The following is a 16,053-nucleotide window of genomic DNA, read 5'->3' as shown; positions in this document are numbered from 1 at the left end:
CTCTTTGTAAGTTTAACTCTTTTGTGATTTCATCTTATAGTAGGGGAGCCTCACTGCTGATGCACCATTGGCCCATTGAATCAAAATTAGCTCTGATAGTCTACAGTGGAGAGAGGAGAAAGTACAATTAGCATGTAAGGCCCTCATCAAGAGTTCCATACCACCAGGCATTAATACCTGTCCCCAGCCTCTCTCTCCATTCACTGAGTTTTGGAACCCATGTCCCTTGCCTAGCGAGCGCTACTTAGTTGATGGCGAGTCCCTCCATCATAACAAAAGACCAAGAACAGTTCCACTGTCCTTGATTTACATAATCAGGATAATAACAATTTATTCTTCCTGCCCCTATAACAGAGAAACTGGGGATCCCACAGCAACCAAAGTGACCATTTGGGCAACTATGGGCTCATGCTAGGCAGGGTGGGTGTGCCTATGCAAATGAGATCAGCCCCTGAAGTTCTTTTCCACAACTTGCCACAACTCACCACCAGATGTCGGGTGGAGCTCATCCTGAATCTGCTTACATTTTTATGTATAATTTGCTTCAAGACCACATGTTCTGAATGGAGCTGAAATTGATATGGCTGCTTTTGTTTACAAACAATGAGAAATTCATCTATTGCAGCTCCATATTAAGTCATATAACATAATTGCTTCTGCACCACCAGCACTGATCAGCATCTAACCAACTGTGGGAATATGTGAGTTCATAGGTGCTAGAACTAGGGATGCTGGGGGTGCTGCCATAACCCCTGGCTTAAAGTGGTTTCCATCATATGCAGGGTTTACAGCAGTGGTGGGCAACCTGTTGCCCATGGGCTGCATGCGGCCTGTCAGGGTAATCTGCTGGCGGGCCACCAGACAATTCTTTACATTTACACGGCCGCCTGCAGTTCCCAGTGGCCGCGGTTCACCATTCCCGGTTAATGGGAGCCACAGGAAGCGGTATCCATCTTGGGCCCATCCCTGTGTGAAGTGTAGGCTTTGATATAATGGGTCAGAATGAAGGTCCATGCAGGTGGGTGCCCGGGCCTCCAGCAGTAGCCAGCATCCTTCTGCCTCAGATGAAGGCAAGGAAACCCTGAGGCACGCCAGAGGAAGGTCCTCTCTGACTTTTGTGGTGATCAGTGCACACTCCAAAAGATGAGAGATGATCACCCTTGTGTTAGATTCTAAGGGAATGTCTACATTGGAGCTGGCTGGTGCAATTTCCAGCTCAAGGCGATCGAGCTAGTGTGCTAAAACCAGATGTGTAGCCATGGTGGTGCGAGTGGCAGGCAGGGCTCGCCACTTGAGTATGTGCCCAGAGTCTCGATGGGATCATCCACGGGACAGCTAGCTCCTCCCAACACTTGTGCCAGCTCTGCTACACTTCTGTTTTTCATGGGGTAGCTCAGTGGGAGCTAGCGCAGGTGAGTTTCCATGAGCTGGGAACTATGCCTTCCAGCTCCTGTGCAGACAGACCCGACATGGTTGCTGCTTACGTGGAGTCTTCATGTGTTCAATCTACTTGTGCTCCAAGGTGGCCTGTTATAATGGGGGTGATGGCTGCTGCTTTGGCATTACCAGCCCTCTTCACATGCGGTCACAGCTTTTAATCTCACTGGTCGCCTTCTCTTTCCTTCTCTTCCCCAGGTCCGTAATGGGTTTGGATAAGGAGCCTGACCTTGTGCACATGGAAGCCCGGACAGCTGATGGACGTGAGTGCTTGAGCCCACTGCTTATAATAAGTGTCATTATCAATTACGTTCCTTGAATAACATAGGGGAAAATTCACCAGCATCATGCTGGATGGCTTCTTTGCATCTGCAGAGTGACACAAAGCAGCTGGACTGAGTCGGTAAATCTGGCTCATAATGGATCACAACATGTTACAAATTGCTTATAATCCTACTTGTCTCTGAGAACTGGATCCCCATATAAATTCACAAAGGAACCCTTCCCCCCACCAAAACACACTCGCGCTCAGTGGATCTTTCCTGTTTGTGCAGTACATGGTGGGCACTTCCTTGCCAGCCTCAGCAGGTGCAGTGCTGGCACCCTGACTTAAAGAGGAAAACAATAATCACTTACCTCCGTCATTCAAATGCAGCCAGCCACTTCTGGAGTGGACTGGATTCGTGCATAATTAATTGCTAACCAGGTGGATAGGCTGTATTGCAAACAAGTAAAGTTACATTTCCATAGCATTTTTCTTTCATAAGGATCTCCCAAAGGCTTAACAAATCATGTCCAAGAATCACAGTGCTGCAATGCAACCACTTCTGGGGTGGAGCTTGGCAGCTGCTTAACAGCTCAGTGCAATGCTATGCAACAAATAGAATGATGTGTCCCTTTGGTGGGGGGAGGGATTAGAAAGGCAGATTGTATAGGAAGGAGTGTACTACCCCTTTTAGGGACAGCCAGGAGCTCACAAACAAAACAGCTTGGGTGTAATCAAAGAGGCTCCATGCGGTGCCCTAGGGCTAGCATGTTTAAACTGGAGCAGGAAGCTGGATGGGGGACTAGACGTTGTGTAGGCTGTAATGGGCTATCTCAGGCTCCAGAGACTAGCCTGACCATGCTTCGAGACTTGGTTTGTGGACTTTAAGTCTGGGAGCCCTGAATCAGAGTCCTGAGTGATGGCTTCATGAACTCTTGTTACATTGTGCCTTTCCCAACACTTTGCTAAAGGGGACAGACTTTTTGTTAGTTTGGTTTTGGCTCCTTTTACAGTCAACTTACTGACACCCCATGTGGAGAAATTAAGATGGACAGACCAGCAGTGCTCGAGGCCTCAAGGGGGCATGTGGGGACAGCACACACCCTTTGCAGCAATTACTGTGGGGTGGTGGATGGGGAATTCAGCTCCCGAAGTCCACTCGGAGAGGGTTCCTTTGGAAGTGGTTGATTTTTTCAGGTTTTTTCAGTTACATTTTGTTGGATGCAGACCCTGTTACGTTTGAATGTGCTACACTATGGGTCTCATGCTGTTTAAATCCACTGTGATTTTCTTAAAGCGACACTTCGTCTGAAACTTCCCATTGGCGTCGCTCTGCCCTTCAGCAAGGAGATTGGTACCATCCCCTTCTGAAAAAAATCACCAGGCAATAAAAGCTCCACATCAACAATACAGTAAAATGGGGTTGCAACCTGGTGAAGCAGCCAGGCTCTCTCTTTTGTGCATTTTCCATTGCACACACAGATAGAAGTGTGTGTGTCGGGGGGAATCAAACTGCTAATGGAGCATGGATTCAAACTCACTCTAAGCTTGCTCACCCAGCGATTTGGACACCGCATGTTGGGGAAGTAGGTGTCCTCATGTCTCTGTTGCGCTGTAGACCGTGATCTTCCTCGAGGTCTTGCTTGCTTGCTTTATTTGTAATGTAGAAATTCAGCATTTTGAGCCTGGCCGTTGATGGTATTGAATACTCTCCAGCGAGACAGGCTTGAACGGCAGAGCCAGCAAGATGGGGCCGTGGCAAACAGCAGTCCCCAAGAACTGCAGGTGTTATCAGGAGATAATGGGTTATGATGGGAGTTCTTCTCATGGGTCCCAATGGGGGATGGTGCGTAAGGCTATCCAAAGCTGCGTTCTCCCCCCAGCAGAGCCCATTACAAAGGTGGCTGTGTTGCTGTAAGTGTGATTTTTAATGTTGGCTTGTGTGTTTAATAGCCATGGACTTCCCAGCAATTGCACTGCAGGGAAACAATATAGTCCCCATCTAGACTACATGGCAGAGCCTCTATTGGTGTGAGCTGGCTTTACACCACTTATCCTGGAATGTCTGAGTGACATTCCCTATCCAGCATGATGCAGAAGGCAGGTTAGGTGATCCCAGTGTTCCCTTTTGTGAAGACAGTGGAGCTACACTGATTTGCACCAGGTGCCGATCTAATGCTAGAGCCGCAACCAAGTGAGTGAAAATACAGTTGTGTCCTAACCCAGCTACAGCCTGGTTAAATGTGTAATGTGGATGGGAGTGGTTCTAGGAACGTGGCTAAGATCTTCTGCATTCTACCCATGGAAATGAGACACGGGACATCTGCTGAGGATGGTGTTATGATGGAGATAAGAGATCTAGGGTCTGTCTATGGCTCTGCCACTGATCTGCTGTGTGACCTGGGTCAAGATATCTTCCTGCTGTTTCCACTCCCACCTTTTGTCTTTCTTGTCTATGTAAAGTGTCAGACCTGTGACCCAGGGACTGTCTATCACTGTGTTCAGTCTCTGTAAATGTTCATGAGGTTCTGTGAATGATAGGCCTGGTTGACTCCAAGCCTTTCCACCTCTAGAGCACCGTGCAATAACGCTTTCTCTATGGAGACCTTTGTAGAGCTTCTTGTAGATGCGGAGTGGCTCAGGGATCCTTTTCTGTGAGACAAACCCATAGGAAATGTTATGTGTATTACTACAGTACCCAGGCGTCCAAGTCCCGGATTGGGATCTCTTTGTGCTAGGCGCTGTACAAATACAGAATGAAAAGGCAGTCCCTGCCCCAAGGAACTGAAGCAGGGTGGGGGGGGGATGAGTTTAGGTGAGACCTCCTTGCTGTACTTCTGTGTATAGCACCCCAGTTCTGCTAGACCGACTCCATGATGAAATCAGGGCCTGGTGAAATTCATGCTAGGGCAGGTATGGAACAAGCTGAAGCAACCTCAGAACTGTTAGCAATGATCTTTGAGGACTCATGGAGGAGGGTGAGGTCACAGAGAACTGGGGAAGGGCAAACATGGTACCTATCCTTAAAAAAGGGGGAACAAAGAGGACCCAGGGAATTACAGACCAGACTGTCTAACTTTGTACCAGGAAAGATACTGGAACAAATTATTAAACAATCAATCTGTAAGCCCCGCAAGGATCAGAGGATTATAAATAAGAGCCAGCATGGATTTGTCAAGAACAAATCATGCCAAAGCACTCTAATTTTCTTCTTTGACATGAGTACTGTCTAGTGGGTGGGGGGGAGAAGTGGACTTGATATAATCATCTTGATTTTACTCAGGCTTTTAACACAGTCCCACATGACAGACATTCTCATAAGCAAACTAGGAAACTGTGCTGTAGATGACATTACTGTGAGGTGGGTGCAAATGGGGTTGAAAGACCCTGCTCAGAGAGTAGTTGTCAATGGTTTGCTGTTAAACGGGGGGAGGGGGGATGTAGTTACTGGGATCTGGCAGAGGTCTGTCCTGGGTCCAGCGCCATTCGGTATTTTCATTCATGACTTGGTTAATGGAGTGGAGAGTATGGGCATGAGATTTGCCAATGACATTAAATTGAGCGGGTTTGTTAGCACTTTGGAGACAGGATTAGAATTCAGAGGGGCTTTGGCGAATTGGAGAATTGCTCAGCAAGACTGAATTCAATAAAGACAAGTGCACAGTACTAATAGGGAGGAAGAATCGAATGCACAGCTACAAAATGGGGAGTAAGGCTGGGCGGCAGTGCTGCTGAAGAGGATCTGAGGGTTATGGGTGATCACAAACTGATTAGGAGTCAACGATGGGATTGTGATGGGGTGTCCGCTCCACACAAGCCCTGACCAGGTTCACGTGGGCCAGAAGGGGCCAATTAACCGTATATGTGGCACCTGGAGGGTAGCCAGGGATTGGTAAATACTAACTGGGACTTGGTCCTGCTTTGAGCAGGGGGTTGGACTAGATGACCTTCTGGGGTCCCTTCCAACCCTGACATTCTATGATTCTATGATAATGGCAGATAAAGCCCAGCTGGGGGAAGAATTGGGGTAGGAGTATGAGCCAGGAAGTGAGAACAGGAAGAGGCTGCAGGGAGTGGGTCTGCAGTCAGTCCCTGGAGAAAAAGAGCACTGGCCGGGGACAAGGAGGAAAGCTAAGGGGAGATAGGCCCTGGGGTCCTGCCCTGAGCTAGGGAGTCTTACAAGAGGCTGAGGGGGTGAAGTAGCCACAAGGAGTAGAGGATGCTCCAGTGGTAAAACCCAGAAATAGGAAGAAGATAGGGGGATGTGATAGGAAGGAGCTCAGAGAAACAGCAACAGGGTCTGAGACTGAGCAGACCTAGGTTGCTAGCCATAGGGTCCCTGGGCTGGAACCTGGAGTAGCAGGTGGGGCTGGGTTCCTGTAGTAGCCACTGGCAAGGTGGCACAGGACCTGGAGTTGGAACTGAAAATTGCCTGAGACCACATATGGAGAGCTTGTCCAGTGGGACTAAATGGTGGCCTGGCTGGAGGCCAAGTGGCCAGAAGAAAGACTATCACAGAGCAAGCAATAGGCAGCAAGGGGCACCCGAGGCAGCGAGAGCTACAGTGTCAGACCTAGACACGCAGTGGGGCACTAGCAGGGAGTGAGAACCCTGTTACAATGATACGGTTGCAAAAAAGGCTAATATCATTCTGGGTGTATTAACACGAGTGGGGCAACCGGGCAGCACACAATGGCAGGGCTGCTGCACCAGCCTTGAAGAGGATGCAGTATACTTCCCTCTGTATCCAGCCAATTCTTCTGTCTCCTAGGGAAAGCCATATCCTTGACCTCCCCAAGCCCCTCTCTTCCCTCACCAAGTGCTCAGTCTCAGAGGGAGCAGGGACTCAGATCTCCCCTGAGATTCTAGTTATCCCCTGAACAGAGGCATATATATAGAGAGAGAGGGTCCAGCTCCTGGTGCTGCAATGCAGAGTATGGCCCATTATTCTGGCAAAGGCCCTGCTGAACTAATGGGGCCCTGCTGGAGAAATGCATTGTGGGTACATTGCCTACATTCAAAAAAGCAGGGACCAGTTACCTATCCCAATAGCATAAGGGTTTCTAACCAGCTGCAGGAGTATAGTGCATGGTGGCACTTCGTAGACCCTGCATAGACTGTTCAGTGCTGCCCCTGTGGGCTCCCCTTTCTGGTGGGTTGGCTTTAGACTGGTAATATCTTCTTTAGTGCAGCAATTCTGCTGCCTTCCAATAAGGTGCAGACAGTGTTTGGCATGGGTGGGGTCCTGAGACAGATGCAGACAATAAGTTGCTGATGAGGCTTTTCCAAAATGTGTTAGGTCTGGGGATAAACTGGGTTCACGAAAGTCTCTGAACAGAGCCCTCAGGATATCTAACTAACGCTATCAAAGGGAGCTCTGGGGCCTTTTGAGAAGAACTCTGCTTTCTTTCTCACTTCATATGCTCGCAGGGGAGAGTCTGAATCTTTTCCTCCCTTTTCCTTTTGGTTTGCAGTGGAAGTCATTAGGAGTCTTGATGTTCACCTGCCATGTGGGTCTGACCTTTTCAGCTTTCTGTGCATTGACAGGTTCAATTGATCATCCCTCCCATCAGAGGGGGACCCACCTACTGGAGAAAGATCTTCAGTTTATCTCCTCCTGTTTATTTCCCCTGAAAGCCTCTATGCATCTTCTAGGCTGTTAATGCAAGGAGCGGTGAGGCAGGACTCCTTCCCTAGCTCTGCCACTGGCTCAGGGGAAATCACTTCACTTCTCTGTACCTATCTTTCCATCTGTCAAATGGGGTGAAAACATACCCACTTCCCAAGTGTGTTGTGAAGCCATGTTAATTAATGTCTGTAAAATGCTTTGAGATCCTCCATTGTAAGATGCTACATATGATTAGCAGGCATTTACAAGGAGTCCTGCAATCCTGTATCCATAAGGTGCATGGGTCCTCTGGAATCCTAAGTAAGGAAAGTTGGTAGGAGAATTTTTTCACAAGGCAATGAAAGCAGAAAATGCAGGGCTGTCACAATCCCTCCAAGCCACTAGGTGTGCATGTTGCTTCACAGACAAATGAGCTGAGAAAATAGCAGTGTATTGCATTATAAAGTCCACGTACATTTTAATACAGCCCAAATCCTTGATTGGTTCAGTCTTCCAGTTGGGGCTGGGTGAAGCATTTTTTTGCAATGTTATTTGCAGCTGCAGTTCTTGTGTTTTATTTGTGATGAGATGTGTCACCTCGAGCAATGACGTAACGAAACCGGACCCCAGGAGCTAACCTCCTGTTAACACAAGCACATCACAACTAATGACGGCCGAATCTTTAAAGGTTCTGTGATATAGTTTGAGCACAAGCACCTGTATGTGTATCCAAATATCTCCTAGCCTCTTGGCTTTGCAAAACTGGACTGGAAATCTCCTGAGATTTGTGTATATCCTACCTCCAGGACAAAAAAGGGGTCGGTGTCTCAGCTGTCCTTTCTGGCTCTTGTGCAGCCCTAGACCAGCCCTAGGTTTATTAACCTAGTTTAAAATGAATGGATAGAGATAAGCCTCAATGCAAACCACAGCGGCCGAGATTAAGGGGATGTCTGCACTGTCGGTGTGGAGTGTGATTGCAGCACGGGCTAACTTGAATAGAGGTAGCTCGGGTGCTGCAGCAGCATCAGTTTCATTGTGAACTAGTGCCACGAGTGATTACCCAGGGTTCCAGGTGAGCTTGTCCAGTCCCGTTTGCCATGGCTGCACTGCTCTGGGACCTTAGGTAGCAGGATTAAAGCCAGCTCAAGTCTATCTACACGAGCTTCAATCATACCCCAAGTTTGCAGTATAGACATACCCTTAGACAAAGTCCAGAGCCGGATTTTGCAGATCAGGACCCACATCTGTGGTCTGTGCCGGTTCTCCTTCTCTCTCTGGTTGCAATGAAAGCACCTACTGCAAGCACGCAGCAAAATTTAGGACAGCGTCAGACCAGAGTGTGGCAAACCTGCCCCAAGCCATTCAAACCTTCCATTAACTTCTGATCCTTCCTTCTCCCTGACAAGAGGGCTGGCCCCCTCCAGGCTGCCTTCCTCCCTGCTTGTCCCCAGAAAGCCTCCCAACTTTGTCTTGAGGTGAGGTTGAGAACCAGTTGCATGGAGAGGCCTTCTAGCAACATGGAGTCAGTGTGGAGAGATATTCTTTCAGACTAGAGATGAGACTCGCTGAGCGTCCAGGCTGCTGGAAACCCTTTGAACTCTTTCACCCCCCAAATCCCATGGGAGGTTTACAGTGTGACCTTCCACCAACCCTGTCCCACTGTATTTATATTTAATGCACTTTCTAATACAGGGGTGAGCCCAGTCTGCAAATATCCCCAGAAATAGAGGGGTGAGTGAAGCAGGCATGTGCCAGGCCCCAAACCCAGAGATCAGAGGGTCAAAACCATCCTCAGATAGCTCTAGACTCCTCCTTTTGCCCAACATCTTAGTGGTTCGTGCTCTGCCCTGCTAGGTGGGACACCCAGGTTGGAGTCCTGCTCCCAGACTCTTTGGCCTGTGGTAGGCAGGAGGTTAGCCTACACCATTATAATGGTCCCTTCTGGCCTTGGAGTTCTTGCATTCTGGACTTCCCCAAAGTCTGCGCACATTCAGATCTGAGCTTTTGGTTCAGGTGTGTCTTTAATCTGATCCTATTCCATTGTGAAATATCTGTTTCTGGCCTTATTGCAGTGAATAGCCCCATTCAAGCAGGAGGTAAAATGATGATATTTCTTAGTATAGCCAGTCATGTTTAATCCTCAATATTTAGTACATTATCTTCTCATTTCCTGTCAGGCCATGGGATAGAATGTCTGCCCCAGGAAGGGAGACGAGCTCATTATTGTATCCAGTGTCTGTCAGGTTTGAAGATTTGTTTTATTTCATGCACTTCATTGTGTTAAATAAAACTAAATAAGAAACAAAATGGAACATAGGCAGAGGGGGGGAAAACCCTTACCTTTCTGTGAAAGTTAAACAGGTGCCCTTCTTTGTATAAATTGAATTACTAGTGTAACACACTCAAAATGACACATTTCCCAGTAGGCAGAAAGCTGGTTGTCATGTCAACACTTGAGCTTCCCCCCCACACTTCCTTCTGTTTTGTGACTTATTATCGGCAAATTACCCGGTGTGTGTGGGGATAAAAATATCCAACCGACTGTGTGGGTGATTGTACTGTGGTAAAGGGCTTCTAAAAATACCACCATTCCCATTGCTCTTCCCGTGCTCGGTGCAGAAAAGATCTGCAGAGAGTCGTGCCATGCACACTGGGATGTTACCATCTCTGGGTGACATAACACTATATGTACCTTTGAAGGTTGTTTTTATCCACCTGTGTTGGGGTGTGCACTGCACACCAGCCCTGATAGGGTTAACGAGGGCCTGAGAGGCCAATTAGGTTACCTGGCATCAACTACAAGAGCAAGGGCCAGGTTCATTAAGAGTGAAGCCCAGCTGGGGAAGGCCAACACTATAAAGCCAGGAGGCTGAAAGCGATAAGGGGGCTTCAGGAGAAGGAGGCGACAGTCATTCCCTGGGGAGAGGGCAGTTGTCAGGGACAAAGAGGAAGTCCAGGGGGAGAGTAAGCCCTGAGATTGTGCCCTGGAGTAAGGAGTCTAGCAAGAACCTTGGCAGGGGAGAAGTCGCCATGGGGAGTAGAGTAGGTTTCTGTAGTAAACCCAGAAACAGGCAAGTTACCAGAAAAGAGACACCGGGGGGATGACACGCAATACCGCCCAGGTCTAGACACAAGGAGACACACTAGCAGTGAGTGGGGAACCTGTTACAATTGGCAGGGAAATGCGGACAGACTATCCCCCCCCAGACACAAGGGGAAGAAGGAGTCGTTCAGGTAAGAAAATGGAACCACATTGTGTGGAACCCTTCAGGTCTATACTCCCAAGCTGGCATATGGAGGGGCAGACGTGGTTACCCGAGTTCCCTTGGGAGCTCCAGGGACTGTGGAGGCAGTACTCCAGCAACTTTGGGAGACCCAACCAAGGCAGAAGGAGGAACAAGCTGAGCTGAGAAGGCAGCTGGTGACCTTGGTGTGGTAACAGAGGTAGCTCATAGAGATCCTGAGAAAGGGAACCACTAGGGGTCAGAGGAAGCAGGGAAGGGAAGGTATACAGGGGCCAGGAGACCAGAGACACAACCTAGGGTACGTTTTGCCTGTGGCTGACAAGGGCACATAAGAAGAGCAAACCCTTATATGAACTGTGAGGAGAAGGTTATCCCAGGAGAGGAGGGGCTTGACAGAAGGATGCAGAAGCATGGCCTACTGACAAGGCAAGGATGAGGATTTGTTTTGGGTGCTGAGAAGGTGGCCATATAAAAAGGCACTGCCCTCTCAGGAAATTGTAGGGTAGCAAAGAGGAAGGCATTGGCCCCAGTAATATAGGAAAAAAATGCGAGTGTGTCCTGTATCTGGAGTATGCAGGAGGCAGGCAAAGTAGAAGTGGTGGTGCTGGTGACTGTGAACGTTGCAGACATTGAATCCATGCACTTGGTAGGGGGTTGCACACAGTTAAAAAGATTGGGAGGGAGAAGAACCAGACAGAAACAGGGACAAACCCAGAAAGGAAATAGTCCCCGACAGGAACACAGACCCTGACGGAAAGGGTGCTGTGGGATTTGCTGGAGCAAGCAAAAATAATTCAAGAGATGCTAAGTAGCTGCAGAGCTGGGCTTGTGAGCAGCTGCAGAGGACCAAGAGTTCCTGGAGGAGAAGAACCGGGATGGTATGGAAGAAAAGGGCTGACTGGTGCTCCTGCTGGATAGCATGGAGAAGGCCCAGCTCCAGCAACTCCAGGGCGGAAGGCATCCATGCTCACATGTGGGACAGTCTTGAGCAGGAGGGTGTGTGCTGGGGTGTGCACCCCACTCCAGCCCTGCTAAAGTTAGTGAGGGCCTGAGAGGCCAATTAGATTACCAGGCATCACCTGTGAGCAGGAGGGCCAGGGTTCATTAACAGTGAAGCCCAGCTGGGGAAGGGCTGGGAAAGCACTATAAAGCCAGGAGACGGAAAGCCGAAAGGGGGCGGCAGTCACTCCCTGGGATAACGTAGGTTATCAAGGAGAAGAAGGAAGTTGTCAAGGTTCCCTCCCCACTCTGAACTCTAGGGTACAGATGTGGGGACCCGCATGAAAGACTCCCTAAGCTTATTTTTACCAGCTTAGGTTAAAAATTTTCCCAAGGCACAAATTTCATCTTGTCCTTAAACAGTATGCTGCCACCACCAAGTGATTTAGGCAAAGAACAGAGAAAGGACCACTTCGAGTTCCTATTTCTCCAAAATATCCCCCCCACGCCCTTACATCCCCTTTCCTGGGGAGGATTGAGAATAAACAAGATGAGCACAAACCAGTCTTGGATTTTTAAGACCCAAAAAACCCAATCAGATTCTTAAAAAACAGAACTTTATTAGAAGAACAAAAAAAGATAAGAGAACAACTCTATAAGATCAGAATGGAAGATAATCTTACAGGCAATCAGATTCAAAACATAGAGAATCCCTCCAGGCAAAACCTTAAGTTATAAAAAGACACAAAAACAGGAATACACATTTCTTCCAGCACAGTAAATTTCACAAGCCAAAACAAAGAAAACCTAATGCATTTTCTAGTTAGATTACTTACTAACTTTACAGGTGTTGGAAGGCTTGCATCCTTGATCTGTTCCCGGCAAAGGTATCACACAGACAGACAAACCCCTTTTTCCCCCTCCAGATTTGAAAGTATCTTGTCTTCTCATTGGTCATTCTGGGTCAGGTGCCAGCTAGGTGACCTGAGCTTCTTAACCCTTTATAGGTGAAAGGGTTTTGCCTCTGGCAAGGAGGGATTGTATAGCACTGTATACAGAAAGGTGGTTACCCTTCCCTTTATATTTATGACAGAAGTCCAGCGGGAGAATAAGCCCTGAGATCCTGCTCTGGAGTAAGGAGTCTAGCAAGAGACAAGAGCGGGTGAAGTAGCCATGGGGAGTAGAGTAGAGGCTCCTGTCGGAAACCCAGAAACAAGCACGTTACCGAAAGAGAGACTAGTGCAGAGGGAGCAGAGAGCAGAAGGGAGCTCCTAATGCAGCTAGAGCTAGTTTTCCAGATCTAGACAGGAGGGAAGCACACTTGCGATGAATGCACATTGCTGGAGTGGAGATGTAGCGCTACATGCTTTATTACAATGAAATTCTCAGTGCTGGGAGTGGGGTGAGTGTGGTAGTTTGTTACACTTTATTTATCAGTGGCACTGCCCAGAACTAACCGTGCATTTTCCGTTGCACTTAAGTTCCCGGTGCAAGTGCTCAGAACCAGCATTGTAGTCTCCACCACCTTGAAATTCTCAGTACCTCTGCCCAAAACCCATGCTAGAGCCTGTTACTCTGAAGCCTTTAGCGACGCTTCCCAGAACGAACCTCTAATAGAGGAATCTCTGCTACCTTCAGGGCCCATTTTTCATTTTTTGTAGGCAACGCTGCTTTATATTCTCCCTTTCGTTTCCCTGGGGCTCCTTTCCTTCCTGCCAGATGCTTTCAGTAGAGCTGTGCTATAGAACCTGGAACTTTGCAAAACCCAGCCAGTCTTGGGCTTGAGCATGGAAACACAATTAGCTAAGTTTAACAGAAACATTAGTGGGGTCCCAAGAATCTTCCATCGAAACACAGAGCAAAACCTTTTGCTGACTCTGGAAAGGCCCAGACTCTGAGGCTGGAAGCAGGCTTTCAGGGCCAAAAGATCCTATGTGCAATACTTGGAGCTTAACCCAATGTGATGGTTTTATTTGAGCTTCCCCTTTGCCGTTTTGGGTTCTAGCCAGCTGGACTTTCCAAATGAATCTCAAGGGCTGTAAAGTGGCTTCACGTGGTGTGAACCAAAACCATGGCATCTTGTTCACCTCACTCCTTGGAAACGCTCTGTTTTCTCCCATTTTAAGTGTCCTTGCATTTTGTAGAGAAGTCTACAAGTACTTGAAACTCGAGGGTGCAGAAAACTTCCTCTGCCAAGAAGAAATGTGCCATCATGGCAGGTGTCCTCCCAGTGCTGTTTTCATTTTGTCCCTCAACTGGGGTTTTGGTAAAGCAGTGTAAAGGCCAGTGTTCCAGGTTTGGTCCCCTGGTAGGTGAGGATCGCTGGGTGCAGGGGTGCTGGAATAATTGTTTTTGTGGGAGTGCTGATGATGGAAATCACGTATTTGGTGTTTGTTATTACTACTTCAAGCCAGGGGACGTGGCAGCACCCCTAGTCCCAGCACCACTGGTTGGCTACCTGACTGTCAAGTTTACTTACATGGCTGGTGCAATTCTTGCTTTGTAAAACACTCTCTAGTGCTCTGACTACAATGACACTGTGTATAATCAAATTCTGTCCTATCTGATACACACCCATTTAGACACACATGACATAAATAACACTGTGCCTTTCTAGGACACTTTCTAGCCAAGGATCTCAAATCATATTAAAGAATTCAGCCTCATCTTTCTCCCTGCTTGGCCACTTTTTAACATGTTGAGAAACGGAAGCAAAAAGAGGTTAAGTGAATTACCCAAAGTGACACAAAGATAAGAACGGCCATACTGGGTCAGACCAATGGTACATCTAGCTCAGTATCCTGTGTTCCAACAGTGGCCAGTGCCGGATGCTTCAGGGGGAATGAACAGAACAGGGCAATTCTGAGTGCTCCATCCCCTGTAGTCCAGTCCCAGCTTCTGGCAGGTGAATGTTTAGGGATACTGGGGGCACAGGGTTGCATCCATGACCATGTTTGCTAATAACCATTGATGGATCTATGCTCCATGAACTTATCTAGTTCTTTTTTGAACCAAGTTATACTTTTGGCCTTTACAATATCCCATTGCAAGAGTTTCCACAGGTTGACTGTGTGTTGTGTGAAGAACTACTTCCTTATGTTTGTTTTAAACCTGCTGCCTATTAATTTCATCAGGTGACCCTTGGTTCTTGTGGATATGTGAAGGGGTAAATAACACTTCCCTAATCACTTTCCCTAATCTCACTTTCTCCACACTGTTCATGATTTTGTAGACGTCCCTTAACTATCTCTCTTCTAATAGGCCCAGTCTGTTTAATCTCTCCTCGTATGGAAGTTGTTCCAGACCCTAATCACATGTATTGCCCTTCTCTGTACCCTTGTGTCAGAGTCTTGAAGAAAACCCCCGTCTCCCAGTCTGGTGACTTCAACATGAGACCATCCTTCCTCTCAACCACATGCTTCCGCAGACGAAGAATCTCGTTCTGTCCCAGCTGCAATTTCTCTTTTAGACTACTCATAATAACACAATAGCACATAACTAATAGGTAATAGCACAACAACCTATAGCAGTACCCTGGAGAAGGCTAAACTCCATCTGGCTAGTATCCTGATGCAGCCATTTTGTTTCAATTACCTGTTGAGTGCCATTTCTCCTTTGGTCAAAATTGCGATGACTTTGCCCAACTCACTTTGCAGGGCAGACCCGTTTTACGGGCAGCACATCGTTGAGAGAGCCATGGTGCTGCATTAATGCACCCAGCTCTCAAGGGAGTCATTGGTCTGAGCCTACTGATGGGCAGGCCCATTCGCAGTAGTAGCTCCAAAGAAAGGTTAGCAAGTTTTTTTCCTCACCTCATGTGCTCTGGATTGCTGAGTGCCTCAATCAACAAAATTGTGGTGCTTTTTTGAGCATTCCTGCATGTCAGAATTTTCTGCTGCCTTGAGCAAGCATTTCAATCATGGAATGTGAATACAATTCCTGGGTCCAAGATGAAAACCCTTCTTGTTTGACCTCACGTTCCTTTCTTTTCCCTCCCCTGTCCTTCCCAAGCTTAGCAAGCTGGTAAATGTGATCTTCAGGGGCGAGAGCAGAGCTGTCAAGGGATCAGAGTAATGGTTTGTGTAGCCTGGAAGGTTTCCTACAGCATTAATCATTACTTGATTTCTTTTTTCCATTTCCATTGCACTGGCTGGCCTGTGCCTGAATACTAATGGCTAGGGGCCATCAACTTAGCTCTCCATAGCGTCCCTAGGACAAAACAGGTAGCTTATGAAGAGCTTTCCTTTTGAAGTCTTGCTGTTGAGGAAGAGACTGTGGCCTCCAGCCTTTCCAGCGCTGCTGCTTGACGTGCCGTGCAACCTTGGACCGGGCCTCAGTTTCCCCATGTGACACCCTGATGTAATATACTTACCCACATCATGAGGTTGTTGGGAGACTTAATGTCTATGAATAGTTTTGAGGTAATAGAAAGTAGGCAGAGTGCCACTGACCAGACCACATCGTTGCCTTCTCTTAATTGACTGACCTAGTTCCACTTGCATCAAGTTTAAGACTCTTGTCTATAACTACCATGCCCTGCATGGCTCCATACTGACTTG

General features: G+C 47.8%; 1 protein-coding gene across 1 annotated transcript in view; it reads left to right on the top strand.

Moving 5' to 3' along the window:
- The window catches only part of SORCS3 (sortilin related VPS10 domain containing receptor 3), a 498,155-nt gene that overhangs the window by 348,985 nt on the left and 133,117 nt on the right, over positions 1-16,053 (top strand). Inside the window, exon 6 of the mRNA XM_038411611.2 lies at positions 1,636-1,700. Within this exon, the coding sequence (XP_038267539.1) occupies positions 1,636-1,700 (65 nt within the window). The remainder of the gene's footprint in view (positions 1-1,635; positions 1,701-16,053) is intronic.

This window comes from Dermochelys coriacea, chromosome 7, assembly GCF_009764565.3.
Source record: "Dermochelys coriacea isolate rDerCor1 chromosome 7, rDerCor1.pri.v4, whole genome shotgun sequence".
Taxonomy (NCBI): domain Eukaryota; kingdom Metazoa; phylum Chordata; order Testudines; family Dermochelyidae; genus Dermochelys; species Dermochelys coriacea.
This window is presented reverse-complemented; position numbering and strand designations above follow the sequence as displayed.